This window comes from Salvia splendens, chromosome 20 (genome assembly GCF_004379255.2).
Source record: "Salvia splendens isolate huo1 chromosome 20, SspV2, whole genome shotgun sequence".
NCBI classification, from domain to species: domain Eukaryota; kingdom Viridiplantae; phylum Streptophyta; class Magnoliopsida; order Lamiales; family Lamiaceae; genus Salvia; species Salvia splendens.
This window is the reverse complement of record NC_056051.1, coordinates 23,118,535-23,142,935: the sequence shown is the minus strand read 5'-3', so window position 1 is coordinate 23,142,935 and position 24,401 is coordinate 23,118,535. Positions and strand designations below refer to the sequence as shown.

Genomic DNA, 24,401 nt, shown 5'->3' with positions numbered 1-24,401 from the left:
ATAAAACTCATTCTGAAATTATATAATTTCAAGGCTCGGCATATTGTACAGTGCTAATGATGATAATCTTTTATAATTATATAACCGACTTAATCAATCAAGCGACCTACTAAGAAACAACTACACCGAGACTGAGTTGCATACTTATCGATCGCATTATGTACGGTCGTGGTGAATTTGACTTTCAACACGTCTAAATAATATAGCATGGCTTGAGTTTGTAAAAGATTGATATATTTGACATTTCTACTGAGACATATTCAAACTAAAAATTCAAACAAGATAACCGACTCATCCAACTATGAACCCTATAAAAAGGGATGGCAAGCCCCCTTTCAATCTCACTCAAACCATCTCTTTCCAACCATGCAATCTCCTAAAGTTTCATTAGCATCAACTCTCCTATTAATCTCTCTCCACTGCTTAGCCATCCAAGTCTCCTCCATCGACACTCTCAGACAAGGAGAGAATCTCAACTCAACATCCCAACTCATCTCCAACAATGGCGCCTTCTCCCTCCGCTTCTACACTCCACCAAACTCCAACTCCACCTACTTAGCCCTCTGGTTCACCGGTAGATCCAGGCTTTCTTCCCCCGTCTGGATCGGAAACCGACGAAATCCTATCCCTACCAACTCAAACCCCACCTTAACACTCGGCGCCAGAGGCCAGCTCACCATCACCCACGACGACGGCGGCGCGCCGATCGATCTCTACGCTGGCCGATCATCCGAGGTGGAAAACGTCACGGCCACACTCACCGACACGGGGAACTTCCTGGTGAACTCGAACGGGCCAGCCGGCCTCTTCTGGCACAGCTTCGACCAGCCTTCCGACACCCTCCTCGGAGGGATGAGGTACTACGAAAACTTACTAGTAGTATTTACACAAAAACAGAGACGTACTCACTTATGTTGAAAAATTACTCCACTTTATAGAAAGGCTTTACTTATGCGATTTAAAATTTCATTTTTTCCCCATTTTAGGTAAGTAAGTGGACCCTATTATTTAACTAAATCATTAAAAACTAGGAGTAGTACTCTTTTTGTTTTTTGGGATGTTTCATTTGTCTTCCCTAAATTTAGTTGAAACACAAAAATAAAGACGAACGTCGGTGGTATAATTATAAACATAAATTGACGCCTTTAATTGGATTAAAATAATTTCTTAGCCATTCTTTTTTTTATTTTGTAGGCTCGGCGTTGAACGAAGCATCAAGAGGAACTGGACACTGACTTCTTGGGCCGCCGAGAACGATCCGGCCCCGGGAGCTTACTCTATGGAGTGGGATTCGAGCTCGAGGAATTTGGTGGTGAGGAGGCGCGGGGCGGCTATATGGAGGAGCGGCGAGCTGAAATACTACCGCGACGAGGCGGGGCAGTCGCGGGCGGAGTTCGAGAATGTGGGTATCGGGCGCGATGTGTTTAACTTTAACTTCAACTTCACTGCGGAGGAGGAGGAGGAGTATGTTATGTTCACGGTGCTGCCGTTTCCCGGGTCCCCGGCGCGGGTTTTGTCGGGCTGGAGGCTGGAGTCCGATGGAGACATAGTTGACGTCGACAGGTCCATGTTTCTCGCGCGGCCTGATGCAGCGGCGGAGCAGCCGGCACCGCCGCCTGATAGTGCGGCGGCGGGGTTACGTGCGTGGGCTTTTTTTGCATTCGCGGCGGTGGTTTTGGACTTGGTGCTGTTTGTAATCTAATTTGTTGTGTGCATTATGATTACTTGTTTACTATGTTTGTTGATATTATATAGAGAATTTCGTGTAAATCGACCTTATTTATATATTTAGATGGGAGTGGAATGTTTTTATTGTTTTGAATTTCAAGGGGGGACAATACAATATCATAAACATATTAATTTAATTGAACAGTCTTTAAACACTCGTTAATTTTGACCTTTTCCAATTCATGTTATGTAGAAATATATAATGTCGAATCGATATTGATTTTGACTTTGACTGATGACCATTCTTAGGCCAACTTTAGCTCCTTATTTATTACTACTTCTATCAAAATGAAAATACCTGACAACACGAGATTTTATGCAGTTTTTTTTTATTTTGTGTGTAAATTAGAGGGACTAAAGTAAGAAATACTCCCTCCGTCCCGGATAATTCGTCTCACTTTGACCGGGCACGGGTTTTAAGAAATGTAATGAAAAGTGAGTTGAAAAAGTTAATGGAATGTGGGTCCTACTTTTATATATTAATTTTATAGTAAAATGTGAGTAGAAATGAGTTAGTGGAATATGATGTCCACTACCAAAAATAGTAAAAGTGAAATGGGACAAATTATGTGGGACGGACCGATATGGAAAAATGGGACAAATTATCCGGGACGGAGGGAGTATAAAATAAGGTAGAGATAAAGATGTTCCATATTTAGTAATAAGTCATCTTGATTCTGATAAATCAAAAAAAAGTGAGTCATCTTCAGTGAAACGGATGAAGTATTTTTATTCACGACAATAAATAATTTTCTATTTTGGGCAGTTTACCAAAATTAATCATTATCTATATATAGTAACTTAGTAAGTTATCCTCTAATGTGTTGGTCTCGGTTTACATGAAAAAATATTTTAAGTTATTTTTTGTTTTCTTACTTAATTAATTTTACATTAACATTTATAATATTTTTAAAATTTTATTTTTTTTGGACGAAGGCGGTATGTACATTAATTACAAAATAGTAGTACTTTTTGTGATTTATGGACTATTTCACGATAGGAAATTTATCTAGTGCATATTAAAAATAGTGATTATGAGCAATAACTTGTATAGACTTTTATAATACTGCATAAATATCTATTTGTTGGTTAATACATTGAATGGGATCTTAATTTCATTGCAATGGCAAAAAGAAAAGATCAATGCACAAATTTTGTTGATAAAACATGAAGGTGATCCCAATATGCACATGAAAGAATGCAATTTTCTTCTTCTGCTTCAGTCACAATCTTTTCACAGCATATATGTAGACTGCTTCTGTGTATAAATGTATATAGGCCTAAAGCTTGGAAATTAACATGTTCCTGAGCTCTCTCCTTAGTATTTTTCCTGCAGGCGATCGCGGTATAGACGAGCGAAAGTAGACCTTCCTCACTTTCTTATAAGGTGCAACCTGCATCAAACGACGCTAAATTGTGACAACAATACAACGAAAGCTATAACAGTATCGGTTAGCTGATGAAAGCAGCAAGAATGGGACCTGCTTCGCCACGTAGTTCATCACAGCTGCTTCGGTGAGGAAACTCCCTTCTCTGGGAACAACAAATGCAACGGGGATCTCTCCAGCTTCTTCGTCCTTCATACTGCTTCGTACGAAGGGTCAAAATGTCCTGGTCAGAATTCATTAACTAGTAGAAATTACAGAGTCACTTGAAAACAATGTCCATGCCAAAGGAACACATGAATTACTATTGTTTACTCAAACCAGCAGTTTTGCAGTATGCACAAATCTATAAAGCAACAGCCAGATTAACTAGGAGTTTTCATGATGAGGAGACAAGACTTTCAAGACGAGTTTTTGGCGAAATAAGGATCAGATCAGTGTTAGAGAAATTGAGATAACTATTGCACTTTCATCTGGTAACAAAACTGGCATTTCTGAAAATTTGATGGCTAGGCAATTAAGATCTACATTATGAAAAAGTTATAGAAAGGATAAGTCTTCACTGATCAACGATACTCTGAGCGAGATCCATTTAAGTCATCCGACCTTATGAGTTTTCGTTTCAGAGCATAAGATGAACTAGCAATGACCCCTCAAGCAATTGAATCAAAACAACAGCATCTGTTATACACATAAACTTCCTCATGTCTCAAAAGCAAGAATTACTAGGACTCAACGACAGGCAGACCTGCATAGCAATATGCCGTGTGATACTCGACATAAATCAATTTATTCTGACCTGGAATCCAAATACTAATCCATATCAAGTATCAGCACTGACACATTCCTCACAAAATCAACAAATTCAAGTATAAAACCAGTAGGGAAAAACACCAGGTTTCGTAGGTTCATCGCTATAAGATCATGTCAAACTTTAACGTAATATAGATATCAATTAATGGACAGAATATCTTTCAACAACTCGCTCTTACCCTGTAACAGCCGCATCAAGAATTTCATGGTGTGTCATCAAAACTGCCTCTAAATCAGCAGGAGCAATCTGAATATAACAGAATGACCAAACCAGAATCAATAACCACAGTGCAGTAATTCTACATCAAACTTTTATGGTTCATGAATATAGGCAACTGGAGTTGCTTAATTAGCGCAGACGGAGGAAAACCTGGAAGCCTTTGTACTTGATGACCTCTTTCAAGCGGTCAATCACATACAAGTATCCTTCTTGATCGAAATAAACAATGTCCCCCGTATGTAGCCAACCGTCTTTGTCGAGTGCAACCATCGTTGCTTCGATATTATTCAAGTACCCTGTAGCAACATGATCCGAACATCAATATCTACAGAACTTCTTTGAGTTTATGATGTTAACGACAAAGAGGAAAATCAATTACCTTTCATGTTTCCAGGTGAGCGCAACCATAGCTCACCAACGGAACCTGGAGGCAAGTGAGCGCCTTTGACCCAATCTACCACTTTAGCTTCAACATTAGGCGAAAGAAGTCCTGCAGACGAATATCTGTGAGCTCCGATGGTATTGTAGCCACGAGTTGCCACAGCTGTTGATTCTGTCATACCATAACCCTGAGCAAAAAATCATTGTCATTCTCGATATATTTGGAACAAACTACTTATAGTATATGCAGGTTCTAACCATTAAATCATCACAAAGGGATTAGCCATAAACTAAGTAAGATAAAGCCATCTGCATACGAAATACCTGAATGAAATCAACATAGGGGAGTGACTCAACCAGTTCAGTGATGCTTTTCTCGCTCAACGGAGCTGCCCCACAGCAAACCTGCTTCAAACTCCGAAAACTACTGGCACAACCTTTCTTAGCTTTCTTTGTCAATGCTACCAGTATAGGTGGAACAGAATGAAGGTGAGTGACACCATATTTCTCAATAGATCTCGCCATTTCAATAGCATTGAATCGTTTCATAGTGACAATAGTACCCCCCAACGACAACAATCCCAAAACGAATAGAGACAATCCATACACATGGAACATTGGGACAACAGCAAGGTAGACATTCTCTGAACTGGGATAGTCATAAAGGGAGGCCTCAAATCTCACAAAAAGCTCAATCATAGCTATGAAGTTCCCATGACTCAACATAACTCCTTTCGACCTACCAGTAGTGCCCGATGAGTACAAAATCGCGGCAGTGTCCTGCTGCACAATTCTAGGCCTCGGTGCCATTGCAGGATCACTAGAAATCAGGTTATGGAAAACGGAATCATCACTAGACAGAGAGTTGACATCTAAAGCTTCGGGCACTCCAACTACATGGCAACCCCCTAAGGCATTAACTAACTCATCAACTTTACCAATGGCAGCAAATGCTAAAGATGCATTACAATCAAGAAACTGTCTTTTTATCTCCAACAAACTACTCAAGGGATTCATGGTGGTCACAACTGCACCGAGACTCAAAGCACCCAAGAAAACTATAGGGAAACAAACAGAATTGGGCAGCAAAATCAAGATTACATCACCTTGCTTCACTCCCAAATGGTGGAGGCCAGCAGCCATGGATTTCACCAAAGGTAAGAGCTTTGAGTATGGAACCGAAAGCCCAGATGCCGAATCAACGAGTGCATGTAGGCCATTGTGTTTATGTGAGAAAATGAAGGAAACAACATCAAGAAGAGGCTCAGAAGGGAGGTTGATTGAAGGGTATTTGCTGGAATATATCCCTGTTTGAGGTGAATACCAAGAAGGATGGGATTCTGTCAACTTTCTTGTTTCATTAATCCCATCACTCAACTCAACATGGGCTTTCGACAATGCAGCCATGGAGAGACCAGAGAGGATCAAAGGCTAAAATGCTTAAATTAAGACAAGCATATATTTTTCTTGGCTATTTAAAGTAGCGCCAGAAGAGTACAAAGGAATCTGCGAAAAGCACCACAAAATAAGGTGATATGAAATGTAATCCCACACTACTTGTGATGCGTATCTCCTCAAAAATGTAAAGACAGCATTTTTATCAATCAAAATTTTATGTGTCCTGAAATCCGCGAGGCAATTTGGAATAAAACTAGAATAAGATGGAAATCACGATATGAATATATGTGGCTGAAAGTGCAGAAAGTGGGAGAAGATCGAAGAATGATGGAAACTTTAACGGCTGCGAATTTCTAAGGCCGACATACACACGGGAAGAGTGAAACCTAACATATATGTCCAATACTAATAATCTTCCTTACCTGAATTGATATTTTTCAATCACTTTATATTAAATCCTATTTTATTCTTTCTCTTCAAAGTTTAGAAAGTAAAAAATTAAAATTAAAATATTATAAAATTCTTAAATATAGTATTAAATATAAAATTGAAATCATAAATTTAATTATCAAGATGTCATGTTACAACATTTAATTTTGATTATTTTTATTTAATTATAAATGGCTTGTAACTAAATGAGACAGTTAAAAATAAAATACATATATAGGACATTAATTATAAAAAATATATTTATATAAAAATTATAAATAACGTGAACAAAAAAATTCCAATAAAGAAAAAATATGATTCATAAACTAACGTATACAAATATGAGAAGATGAAAAGTCTCTACATTACATATGTTTATGAAGCCATTTATAATTTTATATATAAATATATTTTTGATACATATATAGAATTGTTATACTAACTTTTTGATATTTTTCGGCTCAAAATACTCTCAAGTATAGAGGGCATGGTGTGGAGGTACGTAATTGACAATATCTTATTGGATTAAAGTGACATTAATTATAATTTGGGCTCACTGTCTTCAGACATTCTCCAGCCCAGACTATTTATAGCCTGGAAGATGTTTTCTTCAAGAAAATTTGGGCAGAAAAGAAAAGGAAATCGAACACATACACTCAATATTCTCTTTATTAAGAGGTTTTTTGTATTACAATTTTATTTAGAGGTGGTCTAATTTAAATAACTTGGATATTTTAAAGATTGTTAGAAATCTTAGTAATATTTGATCAATTTATGATATATAACTTGTATTTTGAATGTGAGTAAAATTGTCTCTAGTTGTTATCAATTATCAAAGCTGTGTGTGTGAAGGAGAGAAGAGTGAAAGTTTGAACCATATATATGTCTCCTCATAAATTCATAAGAGGAAGAATTGTAAATAAAAATAAACAATCAATAATTGTTCAAAAATGTGAAAGATGTACTCTCCAAGTATCACTATTTCTCTTCATTTTAATTTTTTTTTTATTTTAAACGTGTGAATCTCTTTCTTTCAATCTATCTCTATAAATATGGTGTGAAGTGTGTAAATCCATCATTAACTATAATCTACTTCACTCGTCAGGAATCAAGCATGCAATAATTTTTTATATGTCGAGGTGTCTAGGCAAGTACCACCTTGTTCATCTTGCTTTCATTAAATATGTCTTTTATATCATTTGATATCTATGAATTTATGTGTGTATGTACAGGGAAGGATTCGTGGCTGGAGTTGGTGGGGAAGAAGGGCGAAGAGGCGGCTATCGTGATCGAGAGTGAGAATCCATATGTGAAGGCTATAGTCCTGAAAGACGGAACTACTATTACCAAGGATTTCTGCTGCGATAGCGTCTGTGTTTGGGTTGATGATTGTGGATATGTTGTTCGCACTCCGATCATTACTTGAATATTTTATTATACTCCATAACTTTGGAGACGGCTTCAAATTCAACTTTCCCTTTTTTATTTTAAGTATTGTTACATAAAGTGTTGCTCTTAATGTAGGGCGAGAAATGTCCAATAAATAAATTGCATCTTGCATGTCTTGTTATAATACATTGTGAATGATATTGGGAAATAAATTTGGCGTTTAGATTTAATAAGAAATTGTTCTTGTAAATCTAAAACTATATATATTCACGCACCATCAAGGCATCAAAGTTGAGAATTCAAAATTTCTCTTTTTCAAGAGATTTGTTGTACAAATCGTACCAATGCGTGAGTTGTAGTACAGTTATATAGAGGTGGCTATTGAAAGATTTTTTGGAATCATTGTAATATTTGAACAAATCATAATATAATTTTTATTTTACATAAATCTGCTACGAAGTGTTATTAATAGCTTACATGTAATCCGGAATTCGTAGTCTCATCATCAAAGAGTAGTATTTTGACTCATCTATATTAGTACTACCATATAATTAGAGGTAAGCATACAAGTATGTAGAAAAAAATTTATATCCATGTGCATTTAAACCTACGAAAATACAGTCATGGCAATTAAAGTATCCATCTGTTGTGTAACATTAGTACTCCATGTGTCTACGAAAAAATAGTTCTATTTGTGGACAACATGAATTTTAATAAGAAATTGGTAAAGTACAAGAGATTGGAGAAAAAATAAATAAAGTAGGAGAAAGAAAGAAAAAAAGAGAAAAGAGGGGAAAAATTGGATTAAATATGAGAGAAAGTTTTTATATCATAAAAACATTAAAATGATAAAATGGGAACTATTTTTCATGGCAGATGAAGTATATAGTTACATTGTTACATGATTTACATTCATCAGAAGTCGAGTAAGAAATATACTTAAGTATGTATCTACTTTCCATTCTATTTAGTGGACTTATAAACCAGTTTAACTATTTTTTTTAATTGAAGTCTACTTAACCATTTTGGGAAAAAAAGTTTGTTTGACATTTAATCTAAGTATATATCTACATTCCATTCTAGTTTTGTTGAAAGTTGAAACCGTCCCAAAATGTTTGTCTGCGAAAAAAAAAGAACTAATTAACGCAAATTAGTCTCATTGTTGTCCCTTATCGATGTCCCTTCACCAATTGTATTGGCATTCGGATTTCGATACATTTTTTTTTTCAAAAATTGTAAGGAACTGTAAACAATCTTTTTAAAAAAATAAAACTGAAGATATTCAAATAAAATTGAAACAGAAAAAACGAAAACCGAATATTGAAAATTGAAAAAAAAAACTAAAATTGTAGGAATACTCCCTCCGTTCCCTTATAGTTGAGTCATTTTTCTATTTCAGAAAGTTCCTTCATAGTTGAGTTTTTTTTCCATATATAGTAATCTTTTTATCTCTCTTACTTTATTCTCTCTAATTTATTCATTTTTTTTACTTTATTCTCTCTACTTTTTTCTCTCTCCTACTTTTTTAATCGATTTATTTAACACACTCAACATTTCTTTCTTAAACTTCGTGCCAAAAAGTTTCACCTCAACTAAGAAGGAACAGAGGGAGTACTAACAAAATCCAAAAAATAAAAAATTTGAAAGAAAACACACAAATATCATACTTTCTTTTAGGAGTACTAACAAAATCCAAAAAATAAAAAATTTGAAAGAAAACACACAAATATCCTACTTTCTTCAAAGGTAAAAGATGATGCAATACAACTCATCACACGACATCAAAGCAAATGACAAGATAACTTTAAAACTATCATAATCCTCAATTTGATATACTGTGTTAATATTTTAAAGACTGTTAACTGTGAATGAAACTAAGATTTTATAACAGTTTAACATTCAAAGTCAACTAATGCCAAAACAATTAGTAGTTTAGTACTACCAATTAATCTTTTGATATTTTGTAGAAATAATATCAAAGTTGTGTGTGTGATGGAGAGAAGGGTGTACGTTTGGACCATCATCTATCTCCTCAAAAATACATACTACTACTTAACAACAGAAATTAGAAAAAAAAATTAAAAACACCAATCAACAACTGGCCAAACTTCATTCTAAACGTGAATTATACTCTCAATATCTTTGTCTCTACCTATTTTACAAGAAATTCACTTTAAACATGTGTGCATTTCTCTCTATAAATATGGTGTGAAGTTTGGGCAAGTCTAGCATAAAAAATAATCTACTTCACTCAACAAAAATAAATCATGGAATTCTTATCGATGGTAATCGAGAGAATCGGAATGGCTATGCATATTGAAAGTGCAGAATCTGGAGTGAAGAGTTTGTATTATTTCTTGTGTATGAATTACATCGATTTCTCTCCCTTTAGTAGGGAAGAGTACACTGTATTTTAGGAAAAGAATCAGCCTATTCTAAGGCAATGTACTACAAATTAAATTCATATCAATTACAAATCTTCCTCCTTCAATTATGCCTTTGCTTTGGTAATTCCTCAAGTTTGGTATGTTTAACTGTTTGACACTCCCCCTCAAGTTGAGCAATGGTATCCCCAATGCTTAACTTGTCCAAGACTTCCTTGAAGACCTTCGGATGGACTGCTTTGGTTAGTATATCTGCAAGTTGTTCTTCAGACCGGACAAATGGAAATTCAACAATACCTCCTTCCAGTTTTTCTTTGATAAAGTGCCGATCCACTTCTACATGCTTGGTTCTGTCGTGTTGTACTGGGTTTTCCGAGATGCTGATGGCAGCCTTGTTGTCGCAAAACAACTGACTCTTCCGAGTAGGTGGGAAACCAATCTCCGTGAGTAGCCTTCTTAGCCAAAGGATTTCCATGAGTCCACTTTTCATTCCTCGGAACTCTGCCTCGGCGCTAGATAGAGCTACCACCTTTTGTTTCTTGCTCCTCCACGTAATCAAATTTCCTCCGATGAAGGTAAAGTAACCTCCCGTAGATTTTCTGTCTACGGGATTGCTTGCCCAGTCGGCATCGGTGTACCCATCAATCTCCAAGTCTTCTCTCTTTGCTAGGAACACTCCGTATCCTATAGTGCCTTTCAAGTACCGCACGATCCTCAATGCTGCCTCCATATGAGTTGTTTGGGGTTGGTGCATGAACTGACTCACAATACCTACGGCGTATGCAATGTCAGGTCTCGTATGTGAAAGGTATATGAGTTTCCCGACAAGTCGTTGGTATCTTTCTCTGTCTGCGAGTTCTGCTCCTTCCTCGATCTTTAAACCATGGTTGGGAATCATTGGAGTGTTAGCCGGCTTGCACTCGAGGAGTCCGGTCTCTGTCAATAGGTCTAAGACGTACTTTTTCTGCCTTAGGAATATTCCGTGTTTGGATCTCAACACTTCTATTCCTAAGAAGTATTTCAATGCCCCTAGGTCTTTCATCTCAAATTCTTTGAATAGGTTATCCTTTAATCTCTGGATTTCCTCTACGTCATCTCCGGTGATAATCATATCATCAACGTATATAATCAGACACGTCACCTTGTTATCCCTCCTTTTTGTGAAGAGTGTGTGATCGGAGTGACTTTGGTGGAACCCGTGTTTGAGCATGGCTTGGCAGAATCTTCCGAACCAGATCCGAGGTGACTGCTTCAACCCGTACAAAGTTCTCCGTAGTCGGCATCCCTCTCCTTTGCTAAATTCCTCGGAAAAACCCGGTGGAACTTCCATGTACACTTCCTTGTTTTCTTCTAGTTCCCCATGAAGGAAGGCGTTAGTTACATCAAACTGGTGTAGCGTCCAGTCTTTGCAAGCTGCCACAGATAACAGTGCCCGCACAGTCTCCATCTTAGCTACTGGGGAGAATGTCTCTTCATAGTCCACTCCATATACCTGTGTGTATCCTTTTGCCACGAGTCTTGCTTTGTATCTCTCGATTGAACCATCTGCTCTTCTTTTTATTGTGAATATCCATCGGCATCCAACTGGTTTCTTTCCTGTTGGTAATGTGCATTTCTCCCAAGTGCCATTCTTCACAAGGGCATCTATCTCTTTTTTCATGGCTTCTCTCCAGTGCTTATGTTTATTTGCCTCCTCAAATGTCTGTGGGATATCTTCTTCTTCATATAACGCAGCTTCAAAGGCTCGAGCCATCTCTGATAGGTGGCCTTGCGCAATATTGGATACTGCGTATTTTGCCTTTCTCCCTTTCCAGTCTGGTGAGTAGCGTCTGGGAGGTATTCCTCTGGTTCTTCTTGGGGGCAGCTCGTATGGATCTCGTGTATCTCCACTAGTTCCACCGTCCTCATTGTTCCTATCAAGGTTAGTCTCAATATCTGAACTAATTACCTCGGGATTCGAAGGCGGGGTTGACGGCCGGGCAATGTCACTTTGTTCTTCGTCTTGTATTACAGGACTTGACGGCCCGGCGGTGTTGCTAGCTGCCTCAGGTGGACCAACGTCTATGACATGGCTTGTCTGTGGATCTCCCCCTGTCTGTGGATCCCCAGTCTGAGGCTCTCCCCCTAAGTGATGGTTTTGAATACTAGGCAGCCAATCTAGGAAGTCACTGTGAGGGCTATTGTCCGAGGTTTGTGTCTCCCCCTGACTACTAGATTGGGTGTAAAAATATTCCCCCTCCACAAAATCGCAATTCATGGTGGTGTGTATCCTACGGGTTTTTGGGTCATAGCATCGATAACCTTTCTGATTTTTTCCGTAGCCTAGGAATACACATTTGAGGGCACATGGGTCGAATTTGGAGCGATCTTGTTTAGGAATATGAACAAAGACCGAGCAGCCGAAGACTCTAGGTTCGAGAGAGAGGGATGAAGGGATTTCAAAATGTTGGGAAAAAATATCTAGGGGAGTTTTAAACTGGAGTATGCCAGTTGGGAGACGGTTTATGAGGTATACGGCAGTGGCGACAGCTTCGGGCCAGAAGGATTTTGGTATTTTGGACTCAATCAAAAGGGCGCGTGTAATTTCGAGGATATAACGGTTTTTTCGTTCAGCTACCCCATTCTGTTCCGGATTATAGGTGCATGAGGTTTGGTGAACTAGGCCTTTACTCCTAAAAAATTCTTGCATTTTCTGATTTATGAATTCCCCCCCATTATCGGACCTAAGGATCTGGATAGTGTGTTTATATTGAGTTTGAATAAGGGTATAGAAATCTACGAACTTATCAAACACGTCATGTTTATTTTTTAGAAAATAAATCCAGGTCATGCGGGAGTAGTCATCAATAAAGAGAACAAAATAACGGAAACCTTGGCCCCCAGCAATGGGTGCCGGACCCCAAACATCAGAATGGATTAAAGCAAAAGGTGATTTCATTCTTGTATTGTTTAGCTTGAATGAATGTCTATGGTTTTTAGCTAGCACACAAGTATCACAATGAAAAGAGTTTAAAGATCTAGCTAAATTAGGAAAAAGAAGACGAAAATATCCTAAAGATGGGTGTCCTAACCGACGATGCCACAGCCAAGCCTGTCTGTCAGTTGGTCCGGGAGTCAACATCAATGCAGCACTCTGTTGGGCTATCTCGTCCACATAATACAGTCCGTTTCGCTCAGTGCCACGCCCAACTATCGTCCCCGTCTTGATATCCTGTAACATGCAAAAGCGAGGTTGCATTAGTAACTTGCAGTTCAGTTCTTTAGTCACGTGACTAATTGATAACAGTTTATGTGACAGAGATGGGACAAAAAGGCAATTTGAGAGGCACAGAGTCGGCGAAATATTGATGGTGCCAGCCCCCATGACTTTTGCTAGGTCCCCACTGGCGGTTTGTACATACGATTTTTTTGATTTGGCAATGGATACAAAATCTGAGGCTTCGAATGAAATTGTATCGGTTGCCCCGCAGTCAAAAATCCAGTGAGGGTCTTTTTGGTCGGAAGTGGATGTGGAGGAACAGGCTAAGGCATCAAAAGAGTTCTGGCAGGGTATTGTGGGGTTGTTTTCGAGGTGTTTCAAAGGCTGGGGTGTAATCTGCAAAGTTTTTGCAAAGGAGGGGTCTGTGTGTAATTTTCGTGTTTTGTGGTGGTTAATTCTGAATTGTGGTTTTCTGTGGGGCTGAAATTGAAGTGAATTATTTTGGTGGGGTAGATTACGGAATATAGGAGATTTTAGGGGTGGGTTGTGAGAGGTAATTTCCGGGTGGGGTTTTTCCCGGGATAAGGAAGGGTTTTGGGGCTGGTTTGAGATTTGGGGAAATTGGGTAGATAAATGGCTTATTTCGGAAACCCTAGCCGCTCCCCCTTCGTCGCCTGTGGGAACCCTAGCTCCTTCTCCTCCTCTTTCTCCGCCGGTAACCCCGGCGAAGTCACCATTGGTTGCCGATTTACCTTCGAACCAAGTCCTTGCGACGGACACGGAGCCGATTTTGGGTGGTTTCTCCTCGGTTTTGACCTCGCCACCGCTACTGCTGGTGCTGGTGCCTCCGCTGCCGCCCGTCGGGCCCTCGACGTTGGTGGCGCGGTTATGAGCGACGGCGGCTGATGCCCTGCCGCCTCCTCTGCCTCCTCCGGTTCGTCCTCCATTTCGGGCCTGCCTCGCCCTTTTCATTTCTTCCCACCACTCGGGGAACCCGTGGATGTGGAAACACGTATCTCTGGTGTGTTTTCTTCCTCCACAATGGCTGCATGTTAGTTTACTTTTATCATCCTCCTTGTGGTAGCTAGGGTTCCTCGGTGATTGATATTGTTGTGATGTTTGTGCTCTGTTCCGATCGACTACCGCAAGACCCGCTCCTATTCCAGGCTCCTGTGTATCTGGATTGAGTAGTTTTTCATTGACGGATTCCCTCCTGACCAATCCGTATGCCTTCCTTGCGGTTGGAATGGGATCCATGTTAAGGATTTCCCTCTTGATTTTGCTGTATTTGTGATCATCCAGTGCCCACATAAACTGGTACAATCGGTGTCTTTGAGTGTGTTGATTGTACTTCTCTATGCTCGCCGGAGTATCCATCGGGTTTGGGTCTCTGGTATCGATTGATATCCAGAGATCCTGGAGTTTCTGCCATAGTTGTTCTAGGGTTAAGTCCCCTTGTTTGATACTGTATGCCTGTCTGTGCAGGTCTGATATCTGGAATTGATCGGCGCCGCTTCCATACGTTGTGGCTAGACTATCCCACAAGTCGTAAGCCGTCTCGTATTGGGAAACCTCATTCACGAGGCTGGCGTCGATATTGCTTATGATCCAATTGAAGCAACAATCGTCTCTCTGCTGCCATCGGTTGTAGTCTGGATCTGTCGGAGAGGGAGGGTCTGTAACTCCAGTAATGTGAGATGCCAGACCCTTCCCTCGGATCCCCCGACTCATCAGTTTAGCCCATAACGGATAATTATCTCCGTTGAGCTTCTCGGCTAGACGTACTTCGCCTAGTGATTCGTTTGATGAAGGCTGTGGATTTTGGGTTTTTTGAGACATGCTCAATCTCATAAACTCAGCGAATTGTTCGGCTGAGAGTGTAATTGGTGGGTTATTGGATTCTGACATGGTTCTTTTTTTTGGTTGGTGTTTGCAGGTTCAAATGGTCGGGAAAGGTACTTGAGACGGTGATGATATTGCTCTGAGTCTCAAGCCCGAATCGTCCCGCTCTGATACCATCAATAGTGGATGCGTCAAACTGTCTAGGCAAGTACCACCTTAATTCTCTCTCCATCCCATAATAAGAGTCACACTTTGTTATTTTGGTCGTCCCATAATAAGAGTCACACTTCATTTTTACCATGAAAGGTAAGTATGTCTCATATTTCACTAACTCACTTCACTCATATTTTATTATAAAACTAATATGAAAAGTGAGTCTCATATTCCGTTAACTTTTCCAACCAACTGTTCTTTACATTTATTAAAACTCGTGCCTTACATTTATTAAAACTCGTGCCTATAATAAGAGTGACTCCTACTATGAGACAGAGGGAGTATATCACCTGAGATGAAATATTGACTTTGATTATGTACATGGAAGGATTCATGGCCAGAACTAGTGGGGAAGAAGGGGGAAGAGGCGGCCATTGTGATAGAGAGTGAGAATCCGTTTGTGAATGCAATAATCATATTAGACGGAACTCCCTTCACCTTGGATTTCCGCTGCGATCGCGTCAGGGTTTGGGTTGATAAATGTGGATACGTCCTTCGCACTCCCATCATCACTTAAAGCTACAATCATATATCATTGGAGTCGGTTTCAAATCCATCGTTTCCTTTTCCTTTTTTTATTTTAAAGTTATATCGAATAAAGTGTTGGATCTGATGTCAAGTATTGCTCCTAATGTATGTCAAGTGTTGTGAGAAATGACATTTTCTATTTATAATCAGTAAATATTTCCAGAAAATATTGCGTTAAGTGTAATATTGGATAAACTAATTACAAAATTATAAGAAAATATACAATGGTGCGTATATATAAGCTAAAATTTTTGAATTTTAATCATATTTTCAGTTTTATAGTGGGTAGAGCCTTTCTAGATAGAGAGAATTGCATATTTTTTTTGCAAAATTGACGTTAATTTAAAAAAATGTGGATTTTATTATGTATTCTTAATTATAAGGGGATGGGCATAAACCGAGGAATTCATTTTTTCAGGAATATATTCTGATAGAAAAAAAAATGTTTTGTGTGAGAAGTAAAGTTTTCAATTTGTATTCACTAAACAATTCAAGAAAATATTGCGTTAATCTAATACGGGATAAACTAGTGACAAAATCACATTTCTACATGTATATAATATATATATTCAAGAAAATAATGCGTTAAATCAAATACTTGCGTAAACTAGTTACAAAATCACATTTAAACGTTGATACTAGTACTACATATTTAGTGGTGCGTATACCTATGTCAAGATGTTTAAATTATAATTATATTTTCACTTCTAGGATGGGAAGAGTTATCTATTAATACAGAGACCAACAAATATGTATGATAAAAATATTTATAAAAAATGTGCTAAGTCATATTCCATTCGTAAATGAGAAGTATGAACTATTTCTTTGTCCGTTCCTGAAAAATATAATAAAGTATAATTTTGAAAATTCAATTACATTACTAATAATGTAGATTCCATTCTACACTAACGTTATAGCACTACTTTCATTATATTTTCTCTTCCGGCCTCACTTACTTCAATCTAAAATTTATAATACAGTACTTTCAGGGACAGATGGAATAGCAAGGAAATGATATATTAAAGTTGTTTGTTTGAAGGGGAGAATGCTACTTAGAAATGTGATATGATCAAATTTTGCAAATAACAACCAAAATTCATCATAACAACCAACCAAGGATTGCGTTAGTAGTGTGCTAACTAATTTATAGTAATAACTAATAACTTTCAATTCTGTATATTAAAATTATCAACACAAAGACATAATTATATCAATACAACATGTAAATTTAAATATCAATACAAAGACATAATTTTTCAACACAAGAAAGATTGATAAATTTATGTCTTTGTGTTGATATTTTTAACATACAAAATTGATATTTAGTTATTAGTTATTACTGTAAAAAGTTAGTATTTGATCACACCCCTAACAACCAAAATTGCAAATAAAAATACCAATCAACAACTGTCCTACCTTCATTCTAAACGTGAAATATGTACTCTCATTATCTACGCATTTTAAAAAAATTCATTATAAACGTGTTCATATAATCATATCTCTCTCTATATATAAATATGGTGTGAAGTCTATGCCAATCTTGCATCACCAATCATCTACTTCACTAAGCAGGAATTAAAAATGCAATCGATAATAAATGAATGTCAAGGCAAGATCTCCTTATTTAATTCTCTTTACATCTTGTTTTCATTGAATAGGTCTATATATCACTTTGAGTTGTAGTTTTATTAATAAATGTATGTGTGTATATATAGGGAAGGATTCGTGGCCATAGTTGGTGGGGAAGAACAGCATAGAGGCGGTAAAACAAAATAAAAATATATAAATAAAACAATATAAATAGATAATATTTTGATGGATGGAGTTGTAATATTTTTGCTGGAGTACAAGATATATATTTTATTTTCTTACTAATTAAATCTCTGAACAACTTAAGGGCTTTGACTCTGTCGGATTCTATTTAATGGACTTAATAAACGTGTTTAACTTTTTTTTGGATTGACATTTACTTTATCATTTTGGGAAAAAAAGTTATTTGACCATTCCATTAAATTAGTTCTAGTTTTTTTTAAACCGTCCCAAAATGTTCCAAAAAATAACACTATTTCGCAAATTAGTCTCATTGTTGTTCCTTATCGAAGTCCCTTCATCTCGATTCACTTTTTTTCAAAAATTACAAGGAGACACTACAATAAACTCGCTATTTAGTGACGAAATTATCCATCACTAATAAGTAAAATTTCCTCACTTAACAAATTAGTGACAGAGTAAGTTTCCACAAAACCGTCATTAAAAATTTTTTATCAAAAAATATTAGTGACATAATTTTCCGCACTAAAGTTACTATCCACCCCTTGACGGAAACATAGGCGTCACTAGTTGTTGAGCTAGCAACCGCCATCACTAATTTCCGTTACTATTTAACACTTTTTTTTGTAGTGGAGCTGGAAACAATTTTTTTTAGAAAAATTTAAACTGAATAAATTAAAATAAAATTGAAATCGGAAAAACGAAAACTGAATATTGAAAATTGAAATATAAAACTAAAATTGTAGTAACAAAATAAAAAAAATAAAAAAACAATTAGTACTACCAATTAATCTTGATATTTTATAGAAAAAGGATAAGATCAAAGTTGTGTGTGTGATGGATAGAAGGGTGAAAGTTTGGACCATCATCTATCTCCTCACAAATACTACATAACAACTGAAATCAACAACTGTCCAAACTTCATTGTAAACGTGATACATATACTCTTTGTCTCTACCAATTTCAAAAAAAATTACTTTCAAACACGTGTGCATTTCTTTATATAAATATGGATTGAAGTTTGTGCAAACATATCATCAACAATCATCTACTTAACTCAACAAAAATAATCATGGAATCAATTGTGGATGTATCACAGTGTCTAGGCAAGTACCACCTAACTCTCTCTTCATTTCGTTTTCATTAAATATGTCTTTATGTAGTATATCACTTGAGATGAAATATTGGCTTTGCCTATGTACAGGGAAGGATTCATGGCCAGAGCTAGTGGGGAAGAAGGGCGAAGAGGCGGCCGTTGTGATAGAGAGTGAGAATCCGTTTGTGCATGCGATAATCCTGTTAGACGGAACTCCCGTCACCAAGGATTTCCGCTGTGATCGCGTCTGGGTTTGGGTTGATGAATGTGGATACGTCCTTCGCACTCCCTTCATCACTTAAAAATTATATCTTTTGGAGTCTGGCGTCAAATCCAACTTTCCTTTTTCCTTATTTAATTTTAAAGTTACGTTGAATAAAGTGTTGGATCTGATGCCAAGTATTGCTTCTAATGTATGCCGATAAAGGCCCAATAATAAAATAAATTGTATCTTGCGTGCCTTGTTAAATTACTATGTCCATATGATGAGAAAATAGTCATTCATTCTAAATCACGGAATCATATTTTTATATATTAGTTTTATAATAAAATATGAGTAAAATAAAGTTAGTCAAAAAAGAGACAATTATTCACGGATGGACAAAAATGGTAAATTGGGATGATTATTGACGGATGGAGTAATTAAATTGAACAACTCATTTACATATGTAACTGCAGATGGTAGTTATTTTCTGATAAGAGCTTTCTTTACATTTGAAAACCAAACCATTACACAGAAACCATACCTCAATAGTGATAGTAGTGATAGTGAGGCTCACTACTCTCATCATATCTATGTACATTGGTGGGTGATTCCACTTCATGATGATAGTGATAGCCATTGTAAGGAGGCTGTTGGAGCTCATACTGATACACCTGATGATGCTGATCCAGTTCATACTGGTACGCGCCGTGAGGCTGTCCGAATTCATGGTGCTGCACAGTGTGCGACACCTCTTCTTCTTCGTCTTCGTCTTCGTCTTCTTCTTCCTTTTTGTGCTCATGATGAGCAGGGGAGGGCGAACTGGGCTCGCTCGGAGAAGGGCTGGCTTCCTTGGTCGGGGTTGGATCCGTGTCGACCTTCACTTCCACGAGATCCACCTCTTCGAATGACCGGAAGATGGGGTGTAGGTACGCGTCTGCCAGGTAGGATTTCACGTCCACGTCAGATGCAGAGGCACCGTCTTGTGTGTCCTTCGACATGGCTTCCTGAAGTTATATTTGACACGGACTGTGATCAAAATAGAACTAATTCCCAATGCAAAAACTGCACAACTGTCGTTTTTGGATAATACGGAGGTTATTTTTAGTTGATTAGAATATCCAGATTTTATAAATACGGAGGTCATTTTAGATCATTTTAGGTCATCCTTTCTAAAATGAACTAAAAATTTGACCAATAATGACCTTTGTGTTGATTCTGTAGTTTGTTATTAAGATTGAGTTTTGCATATATCACAACCCGATTTGACACTACCACATTTCTTGATCCTGAAGTAAGTTCAATCAGATTACCTCAAGAGGGTACTTCCGGAACGCAGGCTCAAAGCGATTCTTGCAGTATTTGTGGAACGACAGGGTCAGCACGGGCAGCATCACTAGCAACGGAGTCGAGTTTGCAGCCTCTTTCGTGCTCAATAGGCCCAACAGGAGGAGCTGTGAAATGAGCAAGCTTGCTACAATGCGGCCGTGAACATGAGGCCAGAACGCAGCAGCACTCTCGTATTGCTGGTGATACACATTGATCACCTGATGGCGATAGACAAAGTATGCCAAGGCGAAGAAGACGAGGATGAATGGAAGGAGGATTGGCGTAACGACCATGTAAACAATGCCTAGAAGGAAATACAGCTGAAGGCTCGGTAAAGCCTCTGGGAGATCGACACCTCCAGGGTCCATCGCCAACTCCATGTCCCTCTCGGTTTTCACAATGAACATGTTCTTCAAGTGGAAAATCACCAAAGGCCTAAACCGGAGTATTTCACAAGCGATCCCAGCCCAGCCATCGACCATTATGTATGTGATGAAGAAAGTAGCCTTCATTGGTATTGATACACCAATATTTCTCGGGATTCTGCAACCAAAACGAGTCTAAATTAGTCTGAAGCCTCCAACACGAAACAACGAGAGAATCAAGGAAGGAACATTACTGCTCAGCAGATTGGTGAATGAAAGCATCAAGTTGCTGGAACGCAGTTCCTGCCACGATGCTGCCTAGAAACACGTTGACAAGCATGAAGTAGTAGTATTTTGCAGCAGTCCTTCGTTCCAACACGGAAAATGCTATGTGCCCCTCTATCTTCGACATTACCATTAGGATCGCAGGGAGATAGTATAAAAAGATCTTAAGAATAAGACCTGGAAGGAAACCTTGTAGGAATGACTTCACAAAACTCCTGCAAATCGACATACAGATGTCGTTTTCGTGTAGAAACTAAACTGCACACGAAGTAAATTATATGCTTTGATGTGGAAAACGACACTTACCATTCAATTAATGGCTCGAGGAAAGGTGCAACTCTCTCCAAGCCCTCCAGATTGGCTAGGGACTGAACAAAAGCAATAGGTATCATGTAGAAGAAGACCAATGCAAACACAGACAACGATATCACTAGATGTCGGATGCTGAGTGAAACAAATGGTATGGTAACGTTCCTCCAGTATACATCACGAGGCTCAGGTGCCCAATTTGTCAGCCATAGTGTGGGGTTCTTGCTCTGTTGTGTCTGCGCACAAACAGCCGCTCCCCATCTTGAACTAAACGACACAAATGCAGCCGGTGTTATGGTTTTAGGATCTTTTAGAATCTTCTGGCGTTCCATCGTCAACTAAGAGCAAGGCATGAAAATTCGTATCTTGTCAGGACAAGATGAAATAAGTTGTTGATCAAGCTTAGCTTAGTGTTCAGACTTACTTTTTTGTCAAGATAATTTATTTGCCCCTTATAGTAGTCGATTGCATCCACTCTTTTACCCCATAGCCCGAGGCAGCCTCTCTACACGATAAAAACCAGTAAAGCTCGACTAAGTCTTAAGCCAGAGAAACTTGTTTTTACGAATTGTACCTTCGTCTTAGGCCTCTTGTCTGGATGCCTCTCAAACTTCAGCTGGTGATAGTCGAGCCAGTTCTGAAGACGGTGTCTTTGTCTAACGAGCCTGGCAAACTTATTAGCATTGTACACAGCCTGGTAACAGCACATGAAAGGTAATGAACAAGAGTCTGTTGCTCAGAAGAAAATTTGTATGAGAGATTCTAGCACCTGGTGACATAGGTAATGATCTGGATGGTTTCTCTGGAAGAAGGTTTGAACACTGTCAGATATCGAGCGTCCTGAAATATGTGGTACGTTTCTTACAAGAACCTGTGGATTATTAAATAACTTCGATAAGTAAATGTCTCATGATACAGCATATCCTATATCTATATGATATCATCAGATTGACTCTTGATCAAGTATCACGTTTCGAGTTACAGAAAAGACCACACAACTAACCGTGAACTGCTCAGCACGCCTTTCTTGAGAAGCCAAAAATTTAAGCCGCATTGAAGCAACTATACTGTATTCCTTATAAAGCATGTAACATATCCAGAAAGTAAACAAGTACTCCATCGATATGTGGACAAAAAACCTGAGATTCAACAACCAAATTCATCTCCTCGGCCTTGAAATCGTGAGGTGAGGTAAAAAAAGAAAAGGAAATAGACTGTAAGCAAAAATGGACATCACCAAACACTATGCTTTATGTTTCATGCAAAATGTACTTGAAATTATTTAGTAGGTCAAGACATTTTTGGGGGGGAAGAGGGCCACAAACTTACTTATAAGACTTGGGGCGAACGTTTGAGATTGAAAGCTTGTCGATGTCATTGACAACCAAGTCGCGGCTCAAGAAAAATAGAATTCCATCAGATACATTCACTGGAATCAGAATTAAGAGTGCCACAGTTGCTATTGGTGCAAATATTTTCAACCTGATAGAGGTAAAAAGGACACAAATCAAAACATTATTAGCAAACACCAAAATTTGATCAAAATATGCTTGGACCCCAAAACAGGACATTTGCTGATTTTCTAAAAAAAACTTTCAAGAGCTTTTTTCCTTTTAAACAGTCAGTCAAAAGAATCCCACCAACTACGAACACTAATTTGTATCTCATTTCATCCTAGAAATGTTACAAAATGTATGTACAAGGATGCCTATTTGAAGTGATGTTCTTAAATGAAATTAGCTGAGTTTAGAAACTGTGTAACAACATACATTGTACATTGTACTGGTATGGGAATCTTTCCTACATACTATATGAAGTAAAAATCAACTTCAAAAAGAATCTTAAGAATCAATCCTCAAAATCATATGAGCTTCTTCTTGAATTCTGAAGATGCACTAAGCCACCAGGTATATAAACCATTAAATTACAAAAATTGTAAAAAGAAGAAATTTTTATACCAGAAATCATACATTTCTGATATGAAGTAAAAAAGTCTCGCCACTCCAGAGCACACAAAAAAGATGAAAACTTTGGCAAGACCACAGATCGAAACCATAAAAACACAAAATTCAACTCAAGATTACAAATTTCATCATTGGAAAACTTCATCACAAGAATCTAGTAATCAGAAAAGAAGGAAAATTGCAAGTACCCAAGAGTGTAAATCCTCAAGAAAACAGCAGAATCCAGCCCAGCATGGCTAATAAGCTCAGACTCACTCATCTTTAGCGCCTGAGGCATCCAGTTGAGAAAGGTGAAGTAAGTCATGATATTCAAATTGACAAATTTGCCCACCACCCCACCCCAGCTCCTGGGGCTGGTCCTCTTCCCAGCAATGTACCATTTGGGAAAGTAAACTCTGTCGTTGATTGGCTGGATTCTCAACAAGGCAAAGGCCAGCAAGAATGTGAAGGCGCCGATTATGTTGATCAGCGCCGACACCCCTATATCCCCAAGACTCGCCATTTCCTCAACTCAAACACACACACAAAAAAAAGTGATCTTTTGAAAAGGGAAAGGAAGGAAGTAGAAGAAAAGTAGGTAGTTAGTAGAAAGGTCATGTAACAGAACTTTATCAAAAGTGTAGCAAATGAAAGATGCTGTTTTGGTTATCCATTGCTGTTAATTGGCACAATCACAAAACTACAACACCTCATTTGCTGAAAAAATTGTGTTTTTGGTGGCTTGTTTCCTTGTCTTTATGCTCTGGAAAAGGGCTAGTTAATGGGATGTATACAATCTGTGCACATTGATTATAGTAGTAGTGGGTCATGATGGGTAATGGCTAGTTTATTTTTAGGTGGAATATTATTAGTATATAGAAATTTGCTCATGCTTATGTGTCGTGTGGAATATTGGGACCAGTGACGAATTTTTTTGTTGCTTTTGGATTTGGTAACTGAGAGAGAAGAATTTTAGAAGATGGGGATTGGAAATGTCTGGTTTTGGTTTGTGCTCGTGATTGTGCCTTGTTTATTAGTGGAGGTGGCGCAATGATTTCTGGGTTTGTAGAGTTGACAAAGTGTGAAAAGGTTCTTTTCTTCTTTTTTTTTGGGGAGTGGGTTTCTTGATTTTCTGGCGGTGCTCCGCCGCGGGGAGGCGGTGGTTGATCATGGCAAATCGCTGATTGTTCGCC

General features: G+C 38.1%; 3 protein-coding genes across 4 annotated transcripts; 1 reads left to right on the top strand and 2 right to left on the bottom strand.

Moving 5' to 3' along the window:
- Positions 1–308: 308 nt before the first annotated feature.
- LOC121781207 (G-type lectin S-receptor-like serine/threonine-protein kinase At1g67520) lies at positions 309–1,828 on the top strand. The gene is made up of 2 exons (XM_042178920.1): positions 309–857; positions 1,195–1,828. The coding sequence occupies exons 1-2, from the start codon at positions 367–369 to the stop codon at positions 1,700–1,702; spliced, it is 999 nt and encodes a 332-aa protein (XP_042034854.1). The 5' UTR covers positions 309–366; the 3' UTR covers positions 1,703–1,828.
- Positions 1,829–2,817: 989 nt separating this feature from the next.
- On the bottom strand, positions 2,818–6,235 carry LOC121781968 (4-coumarate--CoA ligase-like 6). Of its 2 annotated transcripts, none has more exons than XM_042179665.1 (6): positions 4,852–6,233; positions 4,526–4,715; positions 4,297–4,442; positions 4,106–4,173; positions 3,210–3,312; positions 2,818–3,122 (listed from the first exon to the last, which is right to left on the bottom strand). In XM_042179665.1, exons 1-6 carry the CDS (start codon positions 5,932–5,934, stop codon positions 3,009–3,011), a joined length of 1,704 nt encoding a protein of 567 aa, XP_042035599.1. In that variant the 5' UTR covers positions 5,935–6,233; the 3' UTR covers positions 2,818–3,008. The 2 variants fall into 2 exon arrangements, 1 of the variants encoding a protein (XP_042035599.1); XR_006046229.1 differs by having other exon boundaries at positions 3,077–3,122; positions 3,210–3,339; positions 4,852–6,235.
- A 13,139-nt stretch (positions 6,236–19,374) lies between these two features.
- Positions 19,375–24,151, bottom strand: LOC121782923 (CSC1-like protein At1g32090). The gene is made up of 10 exons (XM_042180926.1): positions 23,418–24,151; positions 22,595–22,747; positions 22,269–22,404; positions 22,035–22,136; positions 21,840–21,959; positions 21,690–21,770; positions 21,263–21,603; positions 20,926–21,171; positions 20,291–20,849; positions 19,375–19,984 (listed from the first exon to the last, which is right to left on the bottom strand). Exons 1-10 carry the CDS (start codon positions 23,729–23,731, stop codon positions 19,523–19,525), a joined length of 2,514 nt encoding a protein of 837 aa, XP_042036860.1. The 5' UTR covers positions 23,732–24,151; the 3' UTR covers positions 19,375–19,522.
- Between the last annotated feature and the right edge of the window lie 250 nt (positions 24,152–24,401).